At 43.2% G+C, this 26,187-nt stretch overlaps 1 protein-coding gene across 4 annotated transcripts in view; it reads right to left on the minus strand.

The window, feature by feature from the left end:
- Positions 1-26,187, minus strand: part of ANKRD28 (ankyrin repeat domain 28) — an 805,300-nt gene that overhangs the window by 692,527 nt on the left and 86,586 nt on the right. For 2 of the 4 annotated variants that reach the window (XM_029589218.1, XM_029589216.1), the window contains exon 1: positions 1,318-2,750. The exons of 1 other annotated variant lie outside the window; for it this stretch is intronic. In XM_029589218.1, coding sequence (XP_029445078.1) covers positions 1,318-1,434 — 117 coding nt within the window. In that variant the 5' untranslated portion in view covers positions 1,435-2,750. Of the gene's footprint in view, positions 1-1,317; positions 2,751-26,187 lie in introns of those variants that run through there. One more of the 4 variants, XM_029589219.1, reaches the window with a different exon arrangement.

Raw genomic sequence — 26,187 nt, forward strand, 5'->3', positions numbered from 1 at the left:
AAAAAGATTCTTCAGAAGACAATGAAACAGTGAATGCTTTATTCTAAATTTTATAGCACATTTTTTCAGTGTTAGAAATAAATTAAAAGGGGGCTTCTTGAGTTGCATCATGTTTTGTTTAAAAGTTAACCAGTAAATCTATGGGGGAGAGGAAAAAGAGAACCTAAGGAATTAAGTGTATTTTTCTTGAAAATACATATGTATACTTGAATATTTTTAAGATTTCTGGTAATAATCTAATACATATCAATATATTAAAAGTGGGTACTTTTGAAATTTAAAAATTATCTTTTGATTCAATAAATCTAGGAAAAAGTTTTGATTTGAAGCCTTCCTGTTTATATATGCTGTGCTTACGATTTAATGATGACATATAAAGGAATATTGCTGACCCTTGAGATAACAGTAACCTTAAACAGTAAAGTGAAAAACACGCAAAAACTTGTTACGGGGTGTGTTCTTATAATCAAAAATATAAACAGATGAGAAATACAGAAGCTATGTTTACTTTTCAAGAAAGTAGACTCTCCAGTTTATGCCTCTCTATAAAGCAAATGGGCATGTTTAACTGATTTTTTTAAGCATATATGCCTATGGAAAGGACTACCAAAATACTGATGTTCATATAAGCAGTATATTTTTAAAATTTGCACAAAAAATTGCTACACTAGTTATATCAGTTTGTAGTGTGGCAATGATGGTTACATAATTTTCTCTGAGTTCAGATTAACAGAGATCTTTGAACTAATAACTGTAGGTCTTGGGGATTAACAGGGACAACTGCCTTTAAATCTTGGGCCTATTTCTGATCTTGACTGGGATTATTCCATCTCAAATTGCTGTGGTTTCTGCCTTTTGCTCTCTGTTTTTTGTATGTATGTGTATGATCATTTTATGAATGGTTATCCTGTTACCTGCTTAGAAATGGTGATAGTGCAACATACAAGTTTAAAATTAAAGGAAAAAGTCAAGAAAGTTCTATAGCAACTACAATTCTTCAGACTTATAGCTTTAGCTTACTACATGCTCTATAAAAAGATTTTTAGATGTGTATTTGAGACATCCTAACTTGGTTTACTGTTCTTTTATATGGTGCAAAATAAACATTTACAAGTCTTGAGTTTATCCCTTTTGCTTTACAAACCTGAGAACACAAATGAACGTGCTCTGCATCTGAATGTGTTCCATCTGCACGACGAGATCTACTGTGCTGATGTACTTCTTGGTAGGTTTATGTGAAGCATATAACACACACACACGAATTTTGCTGCATGGTTACAGTCAGAAGGGCATATCTGATTTAAGGCGACATCTTACCATTACATTTCCAGAAGGCGAGGGGCGACAACACACATTTTCCTGAGGCGACTTAGAAATAAATGTTGGCGCATCATCTTCCACCTCTTCCAAAACAACTATACATACTCGACTCATTCCATCCAGTTTTAAATCAAGACTATATGTCAAGCGGTACCATAAAAAGTCACAGTAGGGAAAGTACACCAAATAGTTTCTGCTCTTGCTTTTCTATCCTTGCTTGTAACCATAATGCATTTGACTTCACCAGTGTTGGTGTGTTAAGTTAAAATTTACATGCACTCATATTTTAGTATGTAGGAAAAATGAAGTTAAAAAATGATTGCAGACTAAAAATTAAAGTATGCAATCAGTTACAACCATCAGATTTTTTTTTAATCTAACATTCATATTGTGCATCTCTGAAAACTTTCTTTAAAGAATTACAATAAACGCATTGTAGACCTATAGAGATGCAGCAGAACGTGGTATGAAAAATCTTACTAATTTATGATTAGATTTACTATTTCATATCAAACAAAGCCATCAACATATAAAACAGGGTTTAGGATAACATGACACCAATCTGCACAACAATTCCTAGGACAAATGATAATATCTCATACTGCAAGGTTAGTCTCTTTGCCTTCACAAAATTAAAAAAAAAAAAAATTTAAATTGTATTTATCCCATGCTTTTGCCCTTGGAACTTTGCTGTAACAACTGTAAATATATTCCTTTTTTTCAGAACTATTTTCTTTATTCTTAGCACGAATTCACAGCACGTAGATTTTCGCATATATAAAAAAGCCACTTCAAATTGCAATGCTGCAGTACATTAACATGTGATGAGTCAGATCACAAGGGACAACATTACTCCCAGTGCGATTCGGCTGGTTTAATCCCAAGGTCCCAAATGACAGAAACATAAATAGCTGTTCTCTATGAGCTACAAAAGCAATGCTAAGCTTTCATTTTTCCTCCATCAGGCAGTTACTGTGGTTGCTTCGGCAGGGAATGTAAAAGGCAGTAAATGCTGTATAATGCTCCAACACCACAAGCTCCCAAAAGCATAAAAACAGGAATTATTGCTTCGGATTTATCCTGAAAAAGTGGTTTATCATTAAAGGGTTCCCCTTTGATCAACGAGAATCTTTCTCCGGTAACAGCCCTTGATCAGGAAGAAAAAAATCAGTCTGATGAATCTGCTGTAAGCGAACTTCTTTACTCTAAAATCTTTGAGTCAGTCTTCCTTTCCAAACATCAAATAAAAATTATTTTCTCTGTAGTTTAGACAAGCTCTTCATTCAGTAGATGGTTTTGCAAAAGCCAAAACGCTATTTCGTAAACAGGCAGTAATAGAAGAACCTAAAAAAAACCCATAAATCAAGCCTACACAGCAGCAATTCCAACTGAGCTGTTCTCTAAAAAGCACAGACTGCAGAACAGCAGGATAAATTGCCCAGTAATGCTCACATGTTATCAGAGAGCCAGGAAGCCAGCTACTGCTTTGAGTGAAGCTGTAACTTCCTCTGAGGGAGGGGGGAGAGGGAGGGACCTGAAGAGAGCAGACCACCCTCTCTTGAACAAGGCTCACAATATAAATAAGCATACTAGTGCTGTGACTAATCAGCTTAAATGTTTTTTTAATTCAATAGTGACTGTGCTTTTAACATTTTCCACTGTAAGCCACAAGAAAATTTGGTATGACTGCAGACCAACTGTACAGTTTAACTACTTTCATATGTAAGGAAAATACATCCCAAACACTTAACCCTTTAAAAAAAAAAAAAATGCCTCAAAAAGCATTTTCAATCAGCTAAAAATGAACAGAAAAGAAAGTTTGCTTACTTGTAAACAGAGTTCTCTGTAGACAGGATGAATAAGAAACACAAAGGGTGACCTCATCTGACAATGCAGACACAGACCCTGCACTCTGAGCTCAGTAAAAAACTTTACGGCAGTGCTTCCCAAACTATGGGCCGGGACCCCAAATGGGTCACAAAACCTTCAGCTGGGGGTCACAGGTTCCTCAAACAGCAGTGCTCTTCAGGTGCCAGCAACAATAGTGGAAGTTAGCATGAGGCCTGTGAGCCAGCACACACTAACAGGCCCTGAAGTGATCCCACCCCTCCCATGAGTTTTCAAGGCAATGGGAAAGGCCTGCTCGAGGAGGGATTAGAGCCTGTAAACCTGCACTGGCTCAGGCCTTGTGCTGATTTTCATTACTAATGCTGCTGCCACTGCAGATCACCACTGGGCTTGGGAGCAGTCATGAGGGAGGACTGAGTGTGCATAGGCCAGTGGACACTGCCACTGCTCCTCTCTTTCCACATAACACAACCACTGAATTTACCCAAAAGAAAAATGTTGCCCCTTTCAGCTGCCTGCCCTCTTTTCCCATCGGTTGTCATCAACTGTGGCCCAGGGCCAAAGGAAAATGTTGCTCCTGATCCTGGCAGGGAGGCTGTTTGGAGAAGGGGCTGCTTGAAGGGATGGATCAGATGCAGGAGAGTTTTGAGGGTTCAAATCAGCTAGAAAGGGATTAGCAATGGAGGATGAGAGAAGAGGACTATCAGAAGATCAGCCAGGGAAGAGGAATTGGGGGATGAGAGGACTGGAAATGAGGCTGGGAGAATTGAAAGTGAGGATGGGAGATGAAATTGAGGAGGGAATAGGAGATAGGGCAAGAGAGAGGGGATGAGAGAGGGTCAGTAGGTGGTTTAAAAGGAATTGGGGGTGAGAGAGAAGCAGCTAAGGGGATATGAAAATGGCTGGAGAGGTGAAAGAAGCTAGGAGATGTAAGATGGGCTGAGGTTGAAAAAGGGGTTCCGCTGGAGGGGAGGAAGTTAAAGCCCTCTGGAAGGGGTGGAAATTAAGAGAATGGATCGACTGGTGAAAGTGGAGGTTCAGAGGCAGAATCAGCTGGAGTGACCACTGGAGGGGGATTGCATCCTTACTAATTTGTTTTGGTCGTTTTCGGGGGTCATATGAATTTTCAAAGGATAAAATGTGGTCAATATTGGCTAAAAGTCTGGGAAGCCCTGTTTTACGGAGCATGCAGGAGAGCTCCCATGAACGCAGTCTCGTAAGCCCCTCAGCCTCTTCCAGAGCTTAAGCTTTAGCAAAGTAGTCAATGCCAATGAAGTGGGTGGGTAGTAAGTATGGTTAATTCATCCTGTTTACAGGAACCCTGTTTACAGGTAAGCAAATTTGCTTACTCAATTGACAAGCAGGGCTGAATTAGCTATTATGAGTGGGCTGCACTACGGAGCAATACTTAAAGACAACCTGAAGCACACTAAGTGGAGAGTGGATTATAGGGTGAAAAGGCAGCTTAGTTAGGGTTGCCAATTGGCTCCAGATTTTCAGAACAGGTTGATCTAGTCCTAGTTTTACCCCATTGCATGCTGTGACTTATTCTGCTTTCCCTATTGCATTCCCTAAGAAAAGCAAGACTAAGTATCTGCATGCAGGGGCACAAAACCAGGACTGGATCAACCTGTCCTGAAAATCTGGAGCCAACTGGCAACCCTGTGTGTAGAACTACTTGACCTAAGTTACCGTCTCTTTGGGACGTGCTGTACAGATAGTAGTGGGATGTGAAAGCATGCACAAATGACCAAGTAGCAGCTTTACAAATGCCTAATTCAAGTAGTCCTGAGAGGGTGCCATGGCTCTCACTTAATGAGCCTTAGAGTCTAATCTGTAAGCCTGCCAGTGCATAACAGTGTTCTATACAGTCCACTAGTCAATTGGACAAAGTTTGTTTGGCAACTGCCCTTCCCAATCTATTGGAGCAAATGACTCAGAGTTGGAAAGCATGACCATGAGGCTGAGTTCTCTTTAAGAAATATGCTAGGGCTCTCTTACAGTCCAAGGAGTGACAAGCTTTTTCTCTTCTGTGCATTGTAGTCTTGGAAAAAACGTAAGCAGTGCAATAGCTTGATTAATGTGGAATGCAGATACCACTTTCAGAAGGAACTTAAGAAAAAACTAAAATATAGTGAATATGAAACCAAACTCGTAGTTTATTTACTCTTCGTGCTGAAAGACAACCATGAGAAACATTTTCCAGGGGAGATACATCATTGATAAAGCTAATCCCATTTGCTTTAGACCCCACACTGACGGCTCCACGTGTGCAGAGGAGTCAGAGGTACTGTATATGCACAGCTGCTGCCATGTGTCCAATATTGATGCTTGGTCCTGTCGTAGGAAGACTCTTACTAGGCCCTCAACAATGCGGCCCTTTGGACAGGAAGAAACACTTTCCTCCTTAAGCGAATTTATCTAGGCTCCTACGAACTGAATTCTTTGAGCTAGAACCAGATTTGATTGGGCAAAACAGTCTAGGAAACCCAAGGACTAGATGAGCCACTGGGACTTTGAAGGACTCTAGAACTCTTGTGGAAATGGACCCACCACCAACCAATCATCCAGGAATGGCATGAAAGAATCTCTGTTATATGGATGTCAATAATCTGAGTGTACCTTCATACGATGCTGTAAAAAAATACGGCTATCGTGACTGTGAAGCCTATGTGTAGGCTTTAAAAATCATTAGGTACCCCAGTGTTGGAATGCAAACTTTTGTAGTGCTCACTGTCCACTGTGCAATTGTTGCTGAAATGATCACGTGGATACTGTTGCAATATTCACTTATCTCAAAATTATAGTCGGTCTTGCCTCAGCCGACATCCTGATGTTTCGGAGGCTGGCTCCTTCTTCAAGGGCTGGATATGCGCAAGAGAGACCGGTATTCCAGTGAAACATTAGATGTTGTGACAGTGAATCCAACACTGGGGTACCTAATGATTTTTAAAGCCTACACATAGGCTTCACAGTCACGATAGCCGTATTTTTTTACAGCATCGTATGAAGGTACACTCAGATTATTGACATCCATATAACAGGTCTCTTTTTGAATTCATAATTTTTTCATGTTATATTGTTTGGGTTTATAAATTTAGCATGAAAGAATCTCTGCCATCAAATCTGTGATGCCACTACTGCAAGGCTTTTTGTGAACATCCTTGAGGCCACCAGGCAGCCAAAGAGAAGCACCTTGTATGAGTAATGTGCATCCTTCATCACAAACCTGAGGAATTTCCAATGGGATGAAAAGGGTGCCTTTGGAAGATTGGGAACTTATAAGAGAAATTATAGTATGAGGTGAGAGCCAGCTGGTCTCCCACCACAGTTGATAAAATATGCAGTGAAAACTGCTGCTCCTTAACTTGATCTACTGTTTCTCTAACTTTGTCACCGAATAAGTTATTACCTGTACAAGGTAAATCTGCGTAAATCTGCGAAAATCACTCGCCCTTAATCATATGGGTCTTCGGGCTCCTACAGAAGTAGCTATGGTCTTGGCCACAGTATCAGATGTTTTGTATATGAAACAAATAAGGTGCTTCTCATGTCCTTGCATATCTTCTAATGCTCCATGGATGTCTACCTGTTCATAGTCTGACAATTCCAACAACGGTTTTAGCTTCTAGACACATTCATGCAAATACTGCACAATGTAGAGCTAATGAGTTGCAAGCAGGGCACTCAGAGAACCTTGGAAGACTTTCTTCCCAAACGCATCCAGCACCTTTGGGTCCTTCCAAGGGATATGTTGCTTAGCATCCTTTAACAAATTTCACCACCACAGAATGATGTGATAATTGGACCACACAAATTCCAGGGAGCCTGCACTCAATATATCATTTCCACCTTTCAAGCCACCATAAGGCATGAAGTAATCATCTGCAACACCCTCATCTAAAGATCCCGGAGAAGTACAATGGGGGTTGAAGAACCTGAAGGAGCCCGAAGACATCTGTTCTCGGGTCTGTTTCTTTCCTGACAGTGATGGAAAAGTTAGTAAAAACTCCATCTAAGAACCTGGCATGGCAGAGATCCTCCAGAGGCGTGGCATGCTGCAGCATGTGTACAAGGGGATCGAATAGAATCCCTGTTGAATTCTCCTCGTCTACTGACGACGGGGAACGCTAAGTCACAATCCTGATGATAGAAGGTGATGACCAAATCAGAGACCTCCGGGAGAAACTCAGAGCAGACTAAACCCACTTCTTCACCCCCAATGTGTGAATGTTTTCCCCTGGAAGATGAAAAATCCACCAGCTCATGGTGAGGACTTACTCTCAATGCTGGAAGCTGTTGCGGTAAAGTGTGTACCGGCAAGAAATTTGGAGCAGTCCTACTGTATGTGAAAATGTCCTCCATCTTGGAGAGGTAAGGTTCTAATCTTCCTCTTTGGACTTCAAGGTTTAAGTAGCCAAGAAATTCTAGTGCCAACAACTGGACTCCTACTGGCTGGGGAAACCTCCTGAGCTGGAAGACACATCCTCTTCAGAAATCCAGATTGGCTCATCAATACTCAGGGTTGCCAGTAAGGCTGAAAACGGCACCTGGCACCACTGCCATTCCTGCCATAAAGGCAGACAGAGCCAAGATGCTCCACATCGGTTGCATCAACAACTTTCGTTGAAAAGCATCCTACTCCTTAGATGACTCGGGTAGCTCCTGCCATGTCATGACATCCACCCTAGGATGCTTTGACATCACTGATGCTGCTGCTTCTCCAAGTGAGTGGACTGCACCCTAGATTTCAAGCTCCATGCCTCTGACACGGAGGATGCCCTGGGTCAGCCCTGGGTTCAGATAAATCTGATGGTTTAGTGCCATGGGGATCTTTTGATCCATTAATGAAAAAGGTATCTGTGCCAACGAGGCTATGTTCTGCCTCAGCATCAAAGAAGGGCCTGCTCTTGCAGAGCCCTGTGCTAATGACCCTGATCTTTTCAGCTCCGAGGAGAAGGACCCCAAAAGGTGGCACCTCTTGCCATTTAGGTGCATCTCTGAGCCTCTCCAGGCTTCTGTGCCACTCTCAATCCAGACCTAAGGTAAATCCAGAAGCCAGTATTGCCAGGGGGAAGGGGAGTAGGGAGCCTTCCTGTGCTTGCAGAACTGAGTGGGAGAAGCTTCCTGTCTTGACTTCTTACCCCGGGAGCCCAATGATGCTTTTCTCCTTGACAAAAAGCAGCTTCATTGTTTGGAAGAGGCAAGCAATAGCCTCTATTACCCTCAGTCAAAAAATTCTCAGCTGTTAAATTACAGCAGATTGGGAGAAATTGCAGGAGGACTTTGAGAGACTGGGCATCCAAATGGCAGATGGAATTTAAAGTGGACAAGTGCAAAGTGTTGCACATTAGGAAGAGTAATCCAGACTAATTACATTCCATATATTAGGAGGCACCACCCAGGATAGGGATCTAGGTGCCATTATGGACAATACAGTAAAATCCTCAACTCAGGGAGTTAGCAGTGGTCAAAAAAGCAAACATTAGGAATTATTAGGAAAGGAATGGAGAACATATGGAAAATATCATACCACCTCTGCACTGTTCCATGGTGCAACCCCAACTAAAGTACTATGTGCAATTTTGGTTGCCACATCTCACAAAAAGATATAGCAATATTGGCAGAGATTCAAAGAAGAGTGAACACAATTATAAACCGAATGGAACCTACAAGGAAAGGTTAAATAGGTTAAGGCTTTTCAATTTGGAGAAGAGATGACAGAAGGAAGATGATAGAAGTATATAGAATCATGAGAATGAAGTGGGACAGGTAAATGCAAATCAGTCATTTACACTTTCAAAAAGTAAAAACACTAAGGGACACACAATGAAGTTACTAAGTAGCACATTTAAAACAAATCTGTGAAAATACTTTCACTGAATACACATTTAAGCTCTAAAATTCATTACCAGAGGATATGGTAAGGGTAGTTAACATACCTGGGTTTTAAAAAAAGGTATGGACAAGTTCATGGAGGAAAAGTCCGTAAACTATTAACTAGACAGTCTTGGGGAAAGCTACTGCTTATGCTTGGGCATAAACAACATAGAATTTGTCTATTTGGGACCCGGGATTGGCCACTATTGGAAACAGGATATTGGACTTCATGGACCTTTGATCTGACCCATATAGCAGTTCTTATTATTTCTGGCGTTGTGCCAAGGCTTGGGGCTCTTATCCATCGGCACCTTCCTTAGTCCCCCTTCTTCCTAGCACAATACAGCCATACCCTATGGAAAAAAGATCACAGCTGTACAACCTACAGGAGTTGTGGTCCGAGCCCAAGCATTGATAGCAGACTAAGTACATATCTGTGATGGTCATTCAGTGCCCACAAAAGCAGGCCTTAAACTGCTTACCACAGGCAGTATACTTTTTAATTTTGTTAAAAGCAGCAGCAAAAGATTTTTGAAAAAGCAATGAAGCAGTAAAAGAAGGTACAAGGTCAAAAGATAAAAACATTTGAGAAACTGGGAAATGTCTGTGCAGTAGCTCAGACAACGAAAGACTGAGGCAGTATGCACGTGTGAGAACTCCCACATATGCTCTGTAAAGACTTCACTGAGCTCTGAGAAGTATGTCCATGTCAGCACTGTCAAATGACATCACTCATGCATTATGGACAATTCATCCCTGTTTTAGATGGAGAAAAGAACAGTAATTTTCTATGTAAACCAGCTATAAATTGTTAAGAATTCTATTTAAACTGATGCACCCAATAAAGAGAAATTACTTATCTGATAATTTCCTTTTCTCTAGTGAAGACAGGTTAACCCACAACCAGTGAGTTATGCACCTCTCCCAGCAGATGGAGACGGAGCAAAGCTGACGTCACAGTATATATACCCTCTGCACCGTCGACAGCCTACCAGTATTTTCTGCAAAATCCAACTATGGACAAACTAACACTTGATTATAACTTTTAATAGACAGCTACTCAAGTACTCAGTCAACAGGAAACACTGAGCTCAGACAAAGAGGGTAACATCACTAATCTAGGTACTAAAATTAACACATCAGTTATCCCCGGAAACACACACCAAAGGCCGGCAGCCAAGGGCAGGAAGGTGGATTAACCTGTCTTCACTAGAGAAAAGGAAATTATCAGGTAAGTAGTAATTTCTGATTTCTCAGCATTCAGATAGGTTAATCCACAAACGGTGGGATGTACCAAAGCTATTTACAACAGGGCAGGAGGCTGCCCAAGGTTCAAACAACATCTCACACACAGAGGCTGCATTCTCCCAGGCCTGCACATCCAGGCGGTAATACCTGTAAAAAGTGTGTGAGGAGGAGCACATTGCAGTTCAGCAAATCTCGATGGAAGACAACAATCGAAGCTCTGCCCATGACACTGTCTGAGCTCTAGTGGAATGGCCCTAACCTGTCTAGGCAACAGTTACGCAGTAGCTACATACAAAGCAGTGATAACCTCATGCTGATGCTGAGGCTACGTTAGCTAACGGGCTAACGTAGCCTGTGACGCAGACTCACCCTGTTTACCTCCACTATGGAAAACAAACAGGCGGTCAAGTCTTCCTGAGAGGTTTTAATAATCTCCAATACCACATCAGATGCCTCGACTTCCAAGATCCACAACAGATGAAATGCATGTACATCTTTCTCCCTATCCAGCATTAGCAGGGAAATAGATTGGTTCAAATGAAAATCTGAGGCCACATTCGGCAAAAAAGGACGGAACAGTTAGAAACTGGACCACCCCTGGAGTCACCTGCTGGAACGGTTTCTGGCAAGAAAGAGCCCGCAGCTCAGAACAGACACAAAACAATTCACCACAAGAAACGCCTTCTTCAAGACTTTAACCTCAAACAGCTACACAGTGGCTGAAAAGTGGAAAATCGCCAAAATTTCAGAACCAGATTAAGGCTCCATGAGGGCACCAGCAATCACAAGGGAGGACGAAGAAGCCTCACCTCCTACAAAAACTGGGCCACATCGATTGGCCGACAAGGGTCTGCCATTCACCTGACCCTTGAAAAAAGGCAAGAGCTGTCACCTGCACCTTCAAGAATTAAGGGCCAGGCCCTTAGGTGACCCATCCTGTGAAAATTCCAAAATAAGCAGGATCTTAACCAAACGAGGAATCAAGCATCATTCCTCACACCAGCCTCAAACACCCTCCAAACATGAATGTAATCTAAAGAAGGGGAGAACTTTTGTGCTCAAAGCAAGGTGGAAGTCACAGCAGTGGAAATTCCATGCTTCAGCAAATGAGCCCTTCCAAAAGACAAAATCTGACAGACCTACACAAAGAATAGGTCCCTATCATAGCAGGTCTCTGTGGACCGGTAACTGGAAAGGAGAGAGTCTGCCAGGAGCCTCCGCAAATCTGCATTCCACCAGAAGCACCACTCCGTGTGTCCTTTGATCTTCCAAATCACTTTTCCCCAACATGAGCAAGGGAAAAAGCATACTGAAGCATGTCTTCCAGCCACTTCTGCTTAAGAGTGTCGATGGCCAAGGACTTCAGATATTATCTGCAAATGAAAAAGGGGAGGAACCTTAGCACTGAGTGATGTCGCCATCAAGTCTATAAACAGTAGGCTCCAGTGGCCCACTATGAGCTAGAACGCTTGGTCCGACAATTCCCATTCTCCTGGATCCAGACTGCTGAAAAAAAAAAAAAAAAAAAATCGGCTCTTACATTGTCTTCTCCCACAATGTGGGAGACAGATTTCCTGAAGATGTACATCCACCCATTCCAAGAGCTAGACTATTTCCTGCAAATTTGCTGGCTCTTGTTGCCTTCCTGGCAACTGATGTAAGCCACTATCGTCGCAGTGTCTGTCATTACTTGGAGCACTTGAGTCTGCCAGCAGTCAACACATCGCAAGCATGCCAAATGAATGGCACATACTTCCAGAAGATTGATGCTCCAGAGAGACTCCTCTGCAGTCTAGCACCCCTGCGCCATCAAACTCCTGACAGTGAGCCTCCAACCCTGGAGGCTCGTATCCATCATACCAGTCAGTCCGGAGTTCATGGGGAAATGTCCTTCCTTACATGATCTGCTTTCAACCACCTCTGCATTCGGATGCTAATCTTCACTGGTAACTGAAGCCTCGAGAAGTCCCGAGACCATGGACTTCATTGTGCAAGCACTGTTCACTGAAGAGGACACATATGTGCCCTTGCCCACAGAACCACTTCTAGGGTGGCTACCATCAACCAAACAGCTACAGGTAAAACCATACCTCCGGGCGAATTGCTTCTTTCAACAGACGCACCTGCGCTATCCATTTCTGAATGCGGGCCTCCGGCAGGACACCCTGCCTTGCTTTGTGTTGAAACGATCACCAAGACACTCCATTGTCTGAGACAGCTTTAACTTGCTCTTGGCTAAGTTCACCACCCAATCTACAAATTGTAGCATGGAAACCACTTTGCATAAGGCCTGAAGACACTCTCCATTCCCTATCCCAAATTATCAAAATGTCTAAGTATGTGTGGACCAGAATACCATCCTGTCTCAACACTGTTGCTAACACCACCAGGAACTTGAAGAAGGTCCTGGGTGTGGTGGCCAAAAGGTAGCGCTTGAAAACTAATAATGTCACCCCCAAAACATCGAACTGCAGAAATTGATGCTGCTTCGGCAGAATGGGAATATATAGATTCACCTCTGACAAATACAGACACACAAAAAACTCCCCCGACTGTACTGCCATTATCACTGAGCGTAAGGTTTCCATGCATAAATGAGCCATTCGCAATGACTATTGACTTTTTATAGGACCAGAATGGGGCAAAAGGAAACTGCCTTCTTGAGTACACTGAAATAAATGGAATAACGGCCTGTACTGTCTTGTGACATAAGCACTGGAAACACAGCCCACCAGCTCAGGGGCCTCGACAATGTAACCTCCACTGCCAGCTTCATTTCAGGAGAGTCGCAGGGAGACAACATGAAGTTATCTCAAGGAATGCAGAACTCCAGAGCATGGCCATCCCTTTTCACCTCCAGAACCCACTGGTCTGATGTGATCTTGACCCACCTCTGAAAGGGGGGCAGGCGAACCCCTATCTCCAGTTCTAGCAGGTTGGTCAGCACACCTTCATTGAGGGTGGTCGGGATGCATTGCCACCTGAGCCTATGCCTCGTCTGGGCTACATGAGTCAAAAGGACTGAGAACTACTCAGAGTTCGAGCCCTCCGAGAAGTCGTTTCTCTGTAGGGTCAAAAATGTCTGATACCCCTAGCACGGCCCCTCATGCCGAAAGAGCACGGCACGTGCTTTTAATCCTCTGGTAAACCAAGAACTTTTGAAAAACTCAACTGCTCTCTCTCACTGTCAGATCCAAATTTTCTTCAGCTACTTGCTGTTCAAGTTCTGATTCAGGGAATCCCAGACAAGATTCTTCCTCAGAATCAATTGTTGAATACTGCCTCCATTGCTTCAAAAGCAGTAACCAATGTAGAGAAGCAGCTGGTTTTGGCTATTGCACTTCTGCTGCCCCAGTCCATGCCCCTGCCCTACTACTGTCTGCCTTGGATGGCTCTCCCACCTTTTCCCTCCGCTCCAAAACAAGAGGGAGAAGAACAAGCATCAGTGGCACATGATCCCCAAATTTCAACTGCTTCTGTCTTGAGTTGCCAATACTTTCTACTCCTGCCATTCTATGGCTTAAAAAGTCTCGCTTTAATTTCATGGCAAGACATGTTTGGGTTTTTTTTTTAAATCACTGCTACTAGACAGACTGGGCTGCACCACTTTCTCTGCCCCTGCCAACATTCCTTCTCCCTTTTCCTGACATGATGGAATTTGTTGAAATGCACTGCCCAGTAGGAGTTTGCATATTACAAATGAATTTTATATTGTAACTGTATATCCAATCATAGTACCCCCTCATTATACAGAGAAATGTCACACACAGACACATATACAGTATATGTGTGCTGTGCACATTAGTGCTAACTCCACACACAAAAAAACTTAAGTACTAACAGAACCAAAAAGGCTGGCAGTCTAGTAAGATACTTCTCTTCAGTTTCTGAGGGTACTCTGCTCACTTCACTGGTGTCCAGACAGACGGAAAAAAAAAAACCACACCAGCACTGCTGTAACTGCAATCTCCTGTCTCCCACCCCAACCCTCCCCCAATGAAGAGAAAAATCCAAATTAACAGCAGTGTATTGTATCTCTTTCTTGCACAGTGTGGCACCACTGCAAAACAGAGAAGATCAGAAGCAGTCCTTTAACAGTGCCAAATCCAAAAATTTCTAACCTTTATTTAAACTCTCTCAGGCCGATAAAATATCGGGCGCTCAGGTCAGCATGCAACACATGGTTGGATGCACTAAAAATAATTCCCAATGCAATACCGGGATTAATGCATCCAATCGAGTACATAGCTAATAGCACTCACATGCAAATTCCATTTAGATGAGGATATTGGTTATTACCCTGCAATGTAAAAAATTGCCACACAGCAACAGCACCCATTTTAACATTGCAAATGTAACACCTGCCCAGGAGCAGGCGTTAAAACATGCTGTGCTCAAGGGCTGACAAAAAAATTAAAAAATACTGCTTTCTGTGATTCTACCTATTAGTACTGTCACAATACTAAATAGGAGGAACCACAGAAAGCAGAATTGTCCCCCCCCTCAAGGGCTTTAAAAAAAAAAAATCCTGCTTTCTGTGGTTCCTACAGGTTAGTTAAAAAGATGCTGCACTGTGATTTGTCTTCCGTAGTTTCCTTGCCATCTTGTCCTAACTCAGTTCTGTAAAGCTGTGAGGTCACACAGGCAAGAGTTAGTTCCCACAGTTACAAATTTTTTGCTCAGCAGTACAAAGCCATAGACTTCAAAGGGACATAGACTTGAATGGGAGAAATAAATGAGACATTTTTCAATTCATTCATGGGACCCCTTCATTTGTTTTGGGGGATTACGAATGAAACAAATATGGACTCATCTGTTGTATTTTACCCATTAATAGGTCAGTATGTTTCTCTCCACAGCTAAGGCTCAAGATATAATTGCAAATTATGCCAACTTAAATTTACAAGATTACATATAGGACTCTGGTTTCCTCTGCTAGCTCAAGGATAGATTCTGCAGCAAAATTTGAAACATTCTATGGCATAGTGAGATTATGGAGCACTTTTGCAACACATCTGCATGCATATTATATGAAGAAAAGCAAATTTTAATGAAACTATTGTTTTAAGACAATGTGCCCTTACAATATTTTTCTATTCTATGTCTGACAATCATTTTCATTTTTTAGCATGTTCCATGCAATTTCTAAACAATTACAATTTTCACTTTTGACTGTCTACGACACTGTCAGAAAAGACATTACAGATAAAACTAGAGAGCAAGCAGACAAAAGTACAAACTAAGCACTGAAACCATGCTGGACAAGAAGAAAGGTAGGTCAGGCCCTACAAACAAAAGAAAATGCATGCTGGCAGAAGGAAAAGCAGAGCTGACAGGAAGGCTAGGCCCTGCCAGTCCAAGAGATGACCTATGGAAGCTGAACTGAGCAGGGCAGCAGGCAGGGAAACCAGACCCGGTCAACCAAGAAGCATGGCTGCCAGAGTAGTGGCAGCTGTGGCCAAAGAGTGGAGCTGCAGCACAGCCCATTCCCTACCCCATCTCCCACCAAAGTAAAGGAGCAATAGCAACACCAATACTGTATGCAATTCTGGTCACCGTATTTCAAAACATATATAGCTGCACTTGAGAAAGTACAGAGAAGGCCGACCAAAATGATAAAGGGCATGGAAAGGCTTCCCTAGGAGGAAAGGCTAAAGAGATTAGGGCTGATCAGCTTCGAGAAGAGATGGCTCAAGAGAGATATGATAGAGATCTACAAAATCATGAAAGGACTTGAATGGGTAAATATGAAATAGTTATTTACTCTTCCAGATAATACAAGGTCCAGGGGGCACTCCATGAAGTTAGAAAGTAGCATATTTAAAACAAATTGACAAAAACTCTCTCATTCAATGCACAATTAAGCTCTGGAATTCATTCTCAGAGGATGTTGTTAAGGCAGCTAGTGTAGCTGAGTTTAAAAATGGTTTGGGTAAGTTCCTGGAAGAAAAGTCCATAAACTTTTTAATTAATAGAGAATAACCACTGCTTGTTGCTGGCATTAGTAACATGGGATCTGTTAATGTTTGGGGACTTGCAAGGTACTTGTGACTTGGACTGGTCACTGTTAAGAGACAGGATGCTGGGCTTGATGGATCCTTGTTCTGACCCAGTATGGCATATCTTGTGATTTTAATGGTGGAGAGAGGAGGGCAACTGGAGAACACAGAACTTACACCTGAAGAAAAAAAAAGATGAAGAGTACTGAAGACAGGGCAGGATGGAATGGAATGGGAAGAGAAATGGAGTGGGGAAAGATGGTGAAAAGGAAGTGACTGACACACACACACACTACATCCCACCCATACCCTAGTCCTCCAACATCACACAGCAACCACAAGTCAAAAATGCACCCATGTAGGGTCATGGGATCATAAACTGCCATGCAATTCTAGACCTGTTTCCTTTTGAAATGTTTTTTTTTCCACTTGTTTTGGGGGATCTCTTTTTGGAGGAGTTGTTTTTGTTTAACTTGTATTCATGCCGCATGCTTTTTCCTCCTACCCCACTAACTCATTAACATCTTTTCCACCCAAATGGAATAAAGCCTCTCTCCCCCAATCTCATTTCATCCTCCCCTCTGGTCTTTCACCCCTCCCTATTCTCACTCCCTCTCATATCTTAATTTATTTATTTATTTATTTATTTTATTTTAACAGCTTTTAATATACCGGTGTTCGTGGAAGCACATCACGCCAGTTTACAATAAACTTGAGAAAGGAGGAAATTACAAAAAACAGGGAGTAGGGGATGGAGCAGGAGCGAAAAAAAAAAATCTACAATCATGCCCTCAATATTTTCAGTCCCTCGTCCATCCATTCCTATTGTCAACCTCTTTCCTTTCTTAACTCAGGGTTCTTACTCTTCCATATCTTTCCTTCCCAATTCTTACCCTAGTGTCACAACCCTGTGCCTCCCCCTCCACATGCCTCCTGTAACACCCAACCTCTCCAACCCCATTGTTGATTTTGGTACTGTCTTTCTACCCCACCATCCATCTCCAACACTGCCTCTGGCCCCACTTTTCACATTCCCCCCTCAATGCTATCTTTGGCATGCTTTCTTCTGCTGTAGTCACAGTGTTCAATTTCCTCCAAGCCTCACATTTCCAACAGGAATAACTACTGTCAGCAGCATTCAAATTCTGTTAGCAGGTGCAGCAGCCATTGGCCCTATCAGGATGGAGAAGGAAAGACTGTTGCAGTTGCTGCCTGATAGTGGTAAGAGAAAAAAAAGATTGTAGTGGCTTCTTGGCCAATATTAAGAGAGTATGGGGACACAGCCCTGTAAGGAAATAGGAACTGTAGGCATCCGAGAGTTGTAAGACTTGAGGCAGCTGGCATCAACTGAACTGTTATTGGTTTCTAGCAATTATACAAGGAATGGCAATTTCTGTCTCAAAAAAAAAAAAAAGATTCTGCAGCAGTTACCATGGGATTGCAGATAACCAGGATTCCTATGGCAGATTTTCAAAGTTTCTGTAGCGACTTATCTGGCTATCTGGAAGCTGCTACCCAATAACAGATAACCAGATAAATCAGTATTTAACCAGTAAGTCATGGCAGGAGCAGCTGCTGCCACTTACCTAGATAATGGCCAGTCAATGATACCTCTCTTCCCTTCCTGAGTTAAAATGTGCGTTCAGTCTGTGTCAAACGCACATTGTAAAGTTTATGCTTTTTTTTTTGTTTGTTTGTTTTAAAATCCTGATGCCTTTAGACAGCATTAACTTACTGCATCAGGAGTTAAATATTTTAAGCTCAGCCTTAAATCATACACTGAAATCAAGAACGCAATTTCTAATCCTCAGCTACCAGTCCTCTGGGGACAGGGAAATACCTAAAGTACCTGAATGTAATCCATTCTGAAGTGGCTGACCAGTCACTAAAGGCAGAATATATATAAATAAATAAATAAAATATCCACTTCAACCTCACCCCTCCCCGCGTGTTCCCTTCAGGACAGGAGGTAACTGGGAATAACAGGAGGAAAAGGACTGGATTAGGAAGCAGTGTGGCTTGGCTCAAGTCTGCTCCAACCTCAGCCTTACTGCCCTGCCAATGGCTAACTTGAGGCATCTGAATCTTATGGTCGCCTCCTTCAGCCGTGACACTTTATTCAACGTAAAAAATAAATAAATAAATAAACAAACAAACCACCACTAAACCCTTTCAAGTGGCAAACTTTGCCCCAAAAGGACACAAACACTGAGACAGAGACAAATAGGACTTCCTCCGACTGAAAGCCCATCTGTGATCTTCCAGAATATTAAACTCTACTCGTACAGTAAATTTGAGAAAGAAAAAAATACCTTTCTTCCCTTAGACTATCACAGGGTTGACAACTTTTTGTAAAAAGTTTTAGTGTCAATGCAAAGCAGAATTACAATGGTTTCAAATGGAAATGTACTCCGCCCACAAACTTCAGCCACTGTTCATGACACTCTGCCAGGCCAGATGTGTACAATCAGGCCCAGCTCTACCGGTGTGCAAACCGTGCGATTGCACAGGGCAGCACACCCAGGAATGTGGCAGCTGCGATGAAAGAGGGCCCAGGACAGGGAGCAGCAAGAGGCCTATGTAGTCGCCAATGGACCCCATCCCACCAGGACCAAAAGATTGCAGACGCCCATGCGGACGGGAGCTCATTCTACAATTCCTCCTTGTGTGCTGCTAGCCCTGTGGTACTCAATACTTGTGGTGCTAGCACTTCCTGTATGGTCATCTCATGATGCACAAGATAAGCATTCAAGCAGTGTGAGTGTCGAATACCACGGGCCAGCCTGTACACAAGGAGCAGCCACAGGTAGGATGCCTACAGAGCTCTGACACGAATCCTGCGCTCTCTTAAGGAACGGGTGTGTCTGTCTGTCTGTATCCCCTTGGGGGGGGGGGGAATAGCTGTGAATGAAGCCTGCCGGGGGGGGGGGGTGGCCGGGTGTATGTGTTTGAGAATGGGAACCTGTTTGGGATGAGTTGTCATGAATGGGAGCTTGCCTGGGATGGGTGGATAGATTATTTGGTTGTGAATGGAAGCATGCCTGAGGAGGGTGGTTGGTTGTGAATGGGAACCTGCCCTGCGGGGGAATAGGTATTTGTGTGCGAGAGAATAGGAGCCTGCCTGGGATGAGTGGTTGTGAATGGGAGCCTGCCTGGGATGGACAAGTGAATTGGAGTGTGCTTGAGGTAGGAGGATTGCTGGGTATGAATGGGAGCAGGTCTTGGATGGGTGGATGTGAATATCTGCCTGGGGGGGATAGGTGTGTTTGTCTGTGAATGGGAGCCTGCCTTGGGAGGTGGGTGAAAAATTTTGCCACCCCCACTAATCCACTACAAGGTCAGGGTGCCTGGAAATCAAAGATTTTTAGGAATGGGAAGCAAGGTATTTTTCCCTTCTTGTTTTAATTAGGTGTTTGATGTGTTTGCTATTTTGAAATATTTTATTGCTGTTTGGAAATTTTTAAAATTTTATATATGAGTTCATAATTATTTGATGCTATTCTATTTGTCATCTTTTTTGGCAATATTCTTTTTAATAGTATGGCTTATTATGATTGATGGAGAAGGTACAGAGAAGGTACAGAGAAGGGCAACCACAATGATAAAGGGGATGGAACAGCTCCCCTATGAGGAAAGGCTGAAGAGGTTAGGGCTGTTCAGCCTGGAGAAGAGACGGCTGAGGGGGGATATGATAGAGGTCTTGAATGAGTAGATGTGACTCAGTTATTTACACTTTCGAATAATAGAAGGACTAGGGGGCATTCCATGAAGTTAGCAAGTAGCACATTTAAGACTAATCAGAGAAAATTCTTTTTCACTCAACGCACAATAAAGCTCTGGAATTTGTTGCCAGAGGATGTGGTTAGTGTAGCTGGGTTCAAAAAAGGTTTGGATACGTTCTTGGAGGAGAAGTCCATTAATGACAATTAATCAAATTTACTTAGGGAATAGCCACTGCTATTAATTGCATCAGTGGCATGGGATCTTCTTAGTGTTTGGGTAATTGCCAGGTTCTTGTGGCCTGGTTTGGCCTCTGTTGGAAACAGGATGCTGGGCTTGATGGACCCTTGGTCTGACCCAGTATGGCAATTTCTTATGTTCTTGATTTTGTTTGATTTATGAGAATTCGTGATTCTGTTTTCCCATTGCTTTATAATATACAGTCTAGCATGTTTGAGTTTCCAGTTCAGTTTCATCTATACATTTCTATTTTATGGCCTCTTTATTCTATATTTGGTGAAGGTCTGTCTGTGTTCTGGTGAGGTATTCTTCTAGCATGTATAGTTTCTATGTAGGAATTTAGAGCAGACTGGTTTGTTCTGCTTTTCTAATAGGAGGTGTTTTAGGGCCTGGTGTAATATTTGCCTTTTCATAGGGTTGTTCCTGTTTGAATGCTTGCAGTAAGTACTGTTTTGGTATTTTTACTCTATTGCTGGCTGTCCAGGGGCCAAACCCACACCTAAGACCCGTTACAATAGTACTATATGGGTTCCAAGTGTCTTTTTTTGCAGGGTTTTCTGGTTGGCACCACAGCAATGCATGTTTTTCTGTACAACAAACTGTTGCTACTTACAAGGCCCAGCCCACATCAATTTTATATACTGGTAGGTGGGGAAAGGAGCACCAGAGGATCATTCCTGGACATGGGGTAAAACAGGTTCAGGGGAGTGTATTGATTTTCACAATTTGGATCGCTGGAGAGAGCAGGGCTTTTTTTCGGCGATAGAAAAGAGATTCGGATAGAGCATGAGACTGACAGTTTCTATTGTATGCTGAAACGATAGGAAATGAGTGGCACCTTATAGTTTAACAGATTTATTAAAGCATAAGCTTTCGAGGATAGTCCACTTTGTCAGATGCATTGTATTTGTTATTGGGGAAAAGAAATTTTGTGTAAAAAAAAGAAAACCCCACAAAAAAAACAGAAAGGGGGACGACAGCACAGGGCAGCAAAAATGCTAGCACCGGCACTGTGTACAATCAGTCCCTCAGACTGATAGCTTGATGTACTGAATGCAGTCAAAGGGACCCGCGCAAAAATCTTTCTGCTAATGGGACTGGAAAAACTGCCTCCAAAAAAAACACACACACCATCCCGACAGCCTCCGGGACATCCTGGAACAGGAGAACATTAGCTATAGAAAGAGGTGTGAACTTTTTAGGAAAGTTGAGGTTTGAGGTGCCAATGTTTTGTTTTTTTGGCTTATTTTACTTTCATGTTTTGTTTGGAGATGGGAGGAAGGGGCTGTTTCTTTCTTTGTTTAGTACATTGGGTTTTTTTTTTTTTATTTTGAGTACATTTTACTTTTTTGATCTTGCTTTCCCTTCCCTCTCCTCCAGGCACTTTCCCTTTTGCCTCCCTCACACCTCTTCCAGCTTTTCTCTTTCTTCTGGCGTGCCCACCCTCCTTTCCCTCCCAGTTTCTTTCTCAGCTTCCAAGCACTCCCAAACACCTCCTTTTCCCCTAAGCAATCTCCATCCAACTCCACATCCTTCCCAGCATTTTTCCATGCTTCTTGGCATTCTCCAACTCACCCCTTCCTACAGGTACTCTCTCTCTCCCTTCAACTCCATCTTCTTTCCCTGTTTCCAGGCACTTTTCACTCCCTCGGGGATATCTCAAGTGATCTAGTAGCAGCACTAGGCTGCTGCACTTCGTCCCAGACCCAGCTGGCAAGGGCATCAGTTGTAGCTTTCCTTGGGCTCTATTCCTGTGCCCTACCAGAAGCATCTGTTTCCAGCAAGTGCCAGACACTGAATTTTAGCACTTGGGATTTATCTACCAACGGCAAGCTTTAAAACGATTTATTTATTTATTTAAAACCTCTTCTATACCGTCGTCGGGTTAGATAACCATCACAATGGTTTACAAAAGGGCACGATAATGAAAAAATATGAGTGCTATAGATTACAAATTAACCATGTGCCATCAAAGAACAGTAACAATTTAATATATAAAAAAAACTGTATGTGTAAGTTAAGCTTGTTTGTTAGGAACATATTAGGCTGTTTAAATTTAACCTTAATATGTATTTGTAGGTTACAAGTAATAACTTCTAGTTTGGTGCGTCTATCTTTCAACTGTTTTTCTCCTTATCTCTATCTTTGTAAAAAGCTTGTTTAAAGAGCCAGGTTTTTAGATTGGTTTTGAATATTTTCAAATTTCTCTGCAGCCTTATGTCGAGTGGCATGGTGTTCCATAGCACGGGGCCAGCCAGTGACAGTGCTCTTTCCCTAACTTGTAACCATGTCTTGTACTTAATCTCTTCCCCACCCGTCACAAAGAAAGCAAGCTCCAAGGAAAGTCTGGATGTCTTTCAGTCCCTGCCCAAGGCTGGAACTGTAGCACCAGTCGTGCCCAATAACCACCCCAAATAGCAAACAACTCTCTGCACAGGGAACACTGAGAAATTACTTCTTACCTGATAATTTCCTTTTCTTTAGGACAGTCAGATGAATCCAGAACAAGTAGGTTATGCACCTCTACCAATAGATGGAGACAGAGCAAACTGACGTCACAGTATATTAGAGATGTGAATCGGAACCAGAATCGGTTCGGATTTCAGTTCCAATTCACATCTCTATAGATGTGAATCAGAACCAGAATCGGTTCGGATTTCAGTTCCGATTCACATCTCTATAGATGTGAATCGGAACCAGAATCGGTTCGGATTTCAGTTCCGATTCACATCTCTAGTATATATATACCCCCTGCAGTGACATCAGACTGCCAGTATTTTCTTCTAAAGCAACTGTGGACAGATTAGCAAAAAACTTGATAAAAAAAGATAACCATTGCAATACTCAGCCAACCGGAAACACTGAGCTCAGACAAGAATGTAATAACACTAGACTAGGGACTGGAGTAACACTTACCAGTAATCCCTGTAACATGTAGGCACACAGGAGGATCAATATGCAATCATTTGGCAGCCAAGGAAGGGAAGCTGGATTCATGACTATCCTAAAGAAAAGGAAATTATCAGGTAAGTAGTAATTTCTCATTTCTAAGCGACCAGTCAGATGAATCCAGACAAGTGGGATGTACCCAAGCTACTCCCAAATAGGATGGGAGGCTGTGCGCAGTCCTGTCAAAACCGCACATGCAAAGGCTGCATTCTCCTGGGCCTGCACATCCAGACAATACCTGGAATAGGTGTGTAAAGAGGACCATGTCGCAGCTTGGTAAATGTCAATGCGAGACAACAATCTAACCTCCGCCCATGACACTGCCTGAGCCCTAGTAGAATAAGCCCTAACCTGACTAGGTAACGGCTTCCCAGCTTCCACGTATGCAGCCGTGACCAGCTCCTTAACCCAGCGAGCTATTGTAGCCCACGAAGCTGGCTCTCCCTGTCTAGTACCGCCGTGAAAGAAACAGGCGATCTGACTTCTGCAAAGGCTCAGTAACCTCTAGATACCTTGCAATATGTCTCTTGACATCCAAGGGTCACAACAGACGATACTCCTCTGCATCTCTCTCTCTGTCAGAAACAGAAGAGAGATGGACTGATTCAAGTGAAACTCAGTAACCACCTTCAATAAAAAGGAAAGAACAGTACGCATCTGTACCGCCCTTGGAGTCACCTGGAGAAATGGCTCCCAGCAAGACAAGACCTGCAGTTCAGAAACCCTACGCACAGAACAAATTGCCACAAGGAACACCATTTTCAAGGTCAGCAATGGCAAGAAGAGAGTACATAGCAGTCTAAAAGTACAGCCTGCCAAAAAATCCAAAACCAAATTAAGACTTCATAAGGGCACGGGAAACCACAAAGGACAACGAAAATATTTCATTCCTTTCAGAAAACAGGCAATATCAGAATGAGCCAACAAGCATACACCTGACCGTTGAAACAGGCGAGAGCCGCTACTTGTACCTTTTAGGAACTGAGAGTCAAGCCTTTTTTCAAGCCATCTTGCAAAAATTCCAAAATGAGCAGAATCTTGACCAAGGAAGGAAGAGTACGTCGATCCTCATACCAGGCCTCAAACACTCTCCAAACCCGCACATAATCCAAGGAAGTGGAAAACGTTCTAGCTCTTAGTAAGGTGGATCTCACTGCTGCAGAGTATCCATGTTTCAGCAAGCAAGCCCTTTCAAGGGCTTGCTTGCTGAAACATGGATCTTTGTGAAGGTCAGGTCCCTGAGCACTGGAAGTCGAAGAGGTGAATCCATCAGGAGCCTCTGCAGATCTGCATACCATGGTCTCCTGGGCCAATATGGAGTGACCAAGAGCACTATCCCTCTGTGGCGTTCAATCCTGCGAATCAATCTGCACAACATGGGCCATGGAGGAAAGGCATACAGCAACTTGTCTTCTGGCCACTCCTGCACTAGGGCATTGATTCCCAATGACTTTGGACCTCTTCTGCAGCTAACGAATCATGGAACTTACTTCCCTGCGCAAAGTCGCCAACAGGTCTATGAACGGGAGACCCCAGCAATCCCGAATCAGTTGAAATGCCTCATCTGATAACACCCACTCTCCTGGTTCCAGACTCTCCCTCCTGAGAAAGTCTGCTCTTACATTGTCTTTACCTGCTATGTGTGAGGCTGAGATCATTTGGAGATACATCTCTGCCCATTCTATAAGTTGATCTATTTCTTGCAACACTTGTTGGCTCTTGGTACCTCCCTGACGATTGATATAAGCCTCAGTCATTGCACTGTCCGACATTACTCAGACGATCGATCCTGCAGCGCGTCACCAAACTGTAAACATGCCAACTGGACCACCCTGGCTTCCAGCCGATTGATGTTTCGAAGAGACTCTTCTGCACTCCAGCATCCTTGCGCTGTCAGCTCCTTGCAGTGAGCTCCTTAACCAAGGAGACTCGCATCCATTGTCAGTACTAGCCAGTCCGATAGGGACAGGGAAACTCCCTTCTGTAGATGAACCGCCTGCAGCCACAACTGCAGTTGGGAGGAGACCTCCATCAGCAGGTGGAGCTGAATCAAATAGTCCTGAAACTGCGGATTCCACCGAGACAGAAGGGCTGAAGAGGACGCATATGCACCCTCACCCATGATACCACTTCCAGGGTCGCCACCATTAAGCCAAGGTCCTGCAGGTAAGACCATAAGGTCTGGCACAGAGTGTTCAACAACAGACGGAGTTGAGCTAGCAACTTCTGAATTCAAGCTTCCGGTAGGAACAACTTCCCTTGCTTTGTGTCAAACTGAATGCCTTTGAGGTTCAGGATGGGACAAAAAGAGCCCTTCTTTTTTGGCACAATGAAAAATGGAATATCACCCCATATTTTCTTGAGACATGAGCACTGGAACCACAGCCCGCAGACTGAGGAGCCTTGCCAATGTACCCTCCCATTATCTGCTTCTTCTGCGGGGAGTGGCAGGGAGAGTCCATGAACATGTCCCAAGTAAAACTGCAAAACTCCATCGCATATCCTTCTTGTATCACCTCGAGAACCCACTGATCCAATGTGATTTTGACCCACCTCTGATAAAAGAGAAAGAGGCATCCCCTTATCGCCTGTTCAAGGGTGAATCAGCAAACCTTCATTGGGAGGATTGGAAGATTCCACTACCCAAGCCTGCACCTCTTCTGGGTTGTCGGGGACGAAAGGACTGAGAACTACCAAAGTGTCAAGTCCTCTGAAAGGTCGCTCCTCTATAGGGTCAAAAACGCTTGAATTGTCTAGCACACTCTCTCATGTTAAGGGAGTGCTGCACTTCCTTCTTATCTTACTGCAAACAAGGAACCGGAGATTCGCCCCACTTACTGGCCAGTTTCTCCAACTCGCTGCCAATCAAAAGCGAGCCGTTAAAGGGTAATTTGGTGAGGTTAGCCTTAGAGGTCGCATTGGCCAACCAATTTCTCAACCATAACTGATGCCTGGATGCTACAATGAAAGCCACCCCTCTGGT

Source organism: Rhinatrema bivittatum, chromosome 2 (assembly GCF_901001135.1).
Source record: "Rhinatrema bivittatum chromosome 2, aRhiBiv1.1, whole genome shotgun sequence".
In the NCBI taxonomy this organism is placed as follows: Eukaryota; Metazoa; Chordata; class Amphibia; order Gymnophiona; family Rhinatrematidae; genus Rhinatrema; species Rhinatrema bivittatum.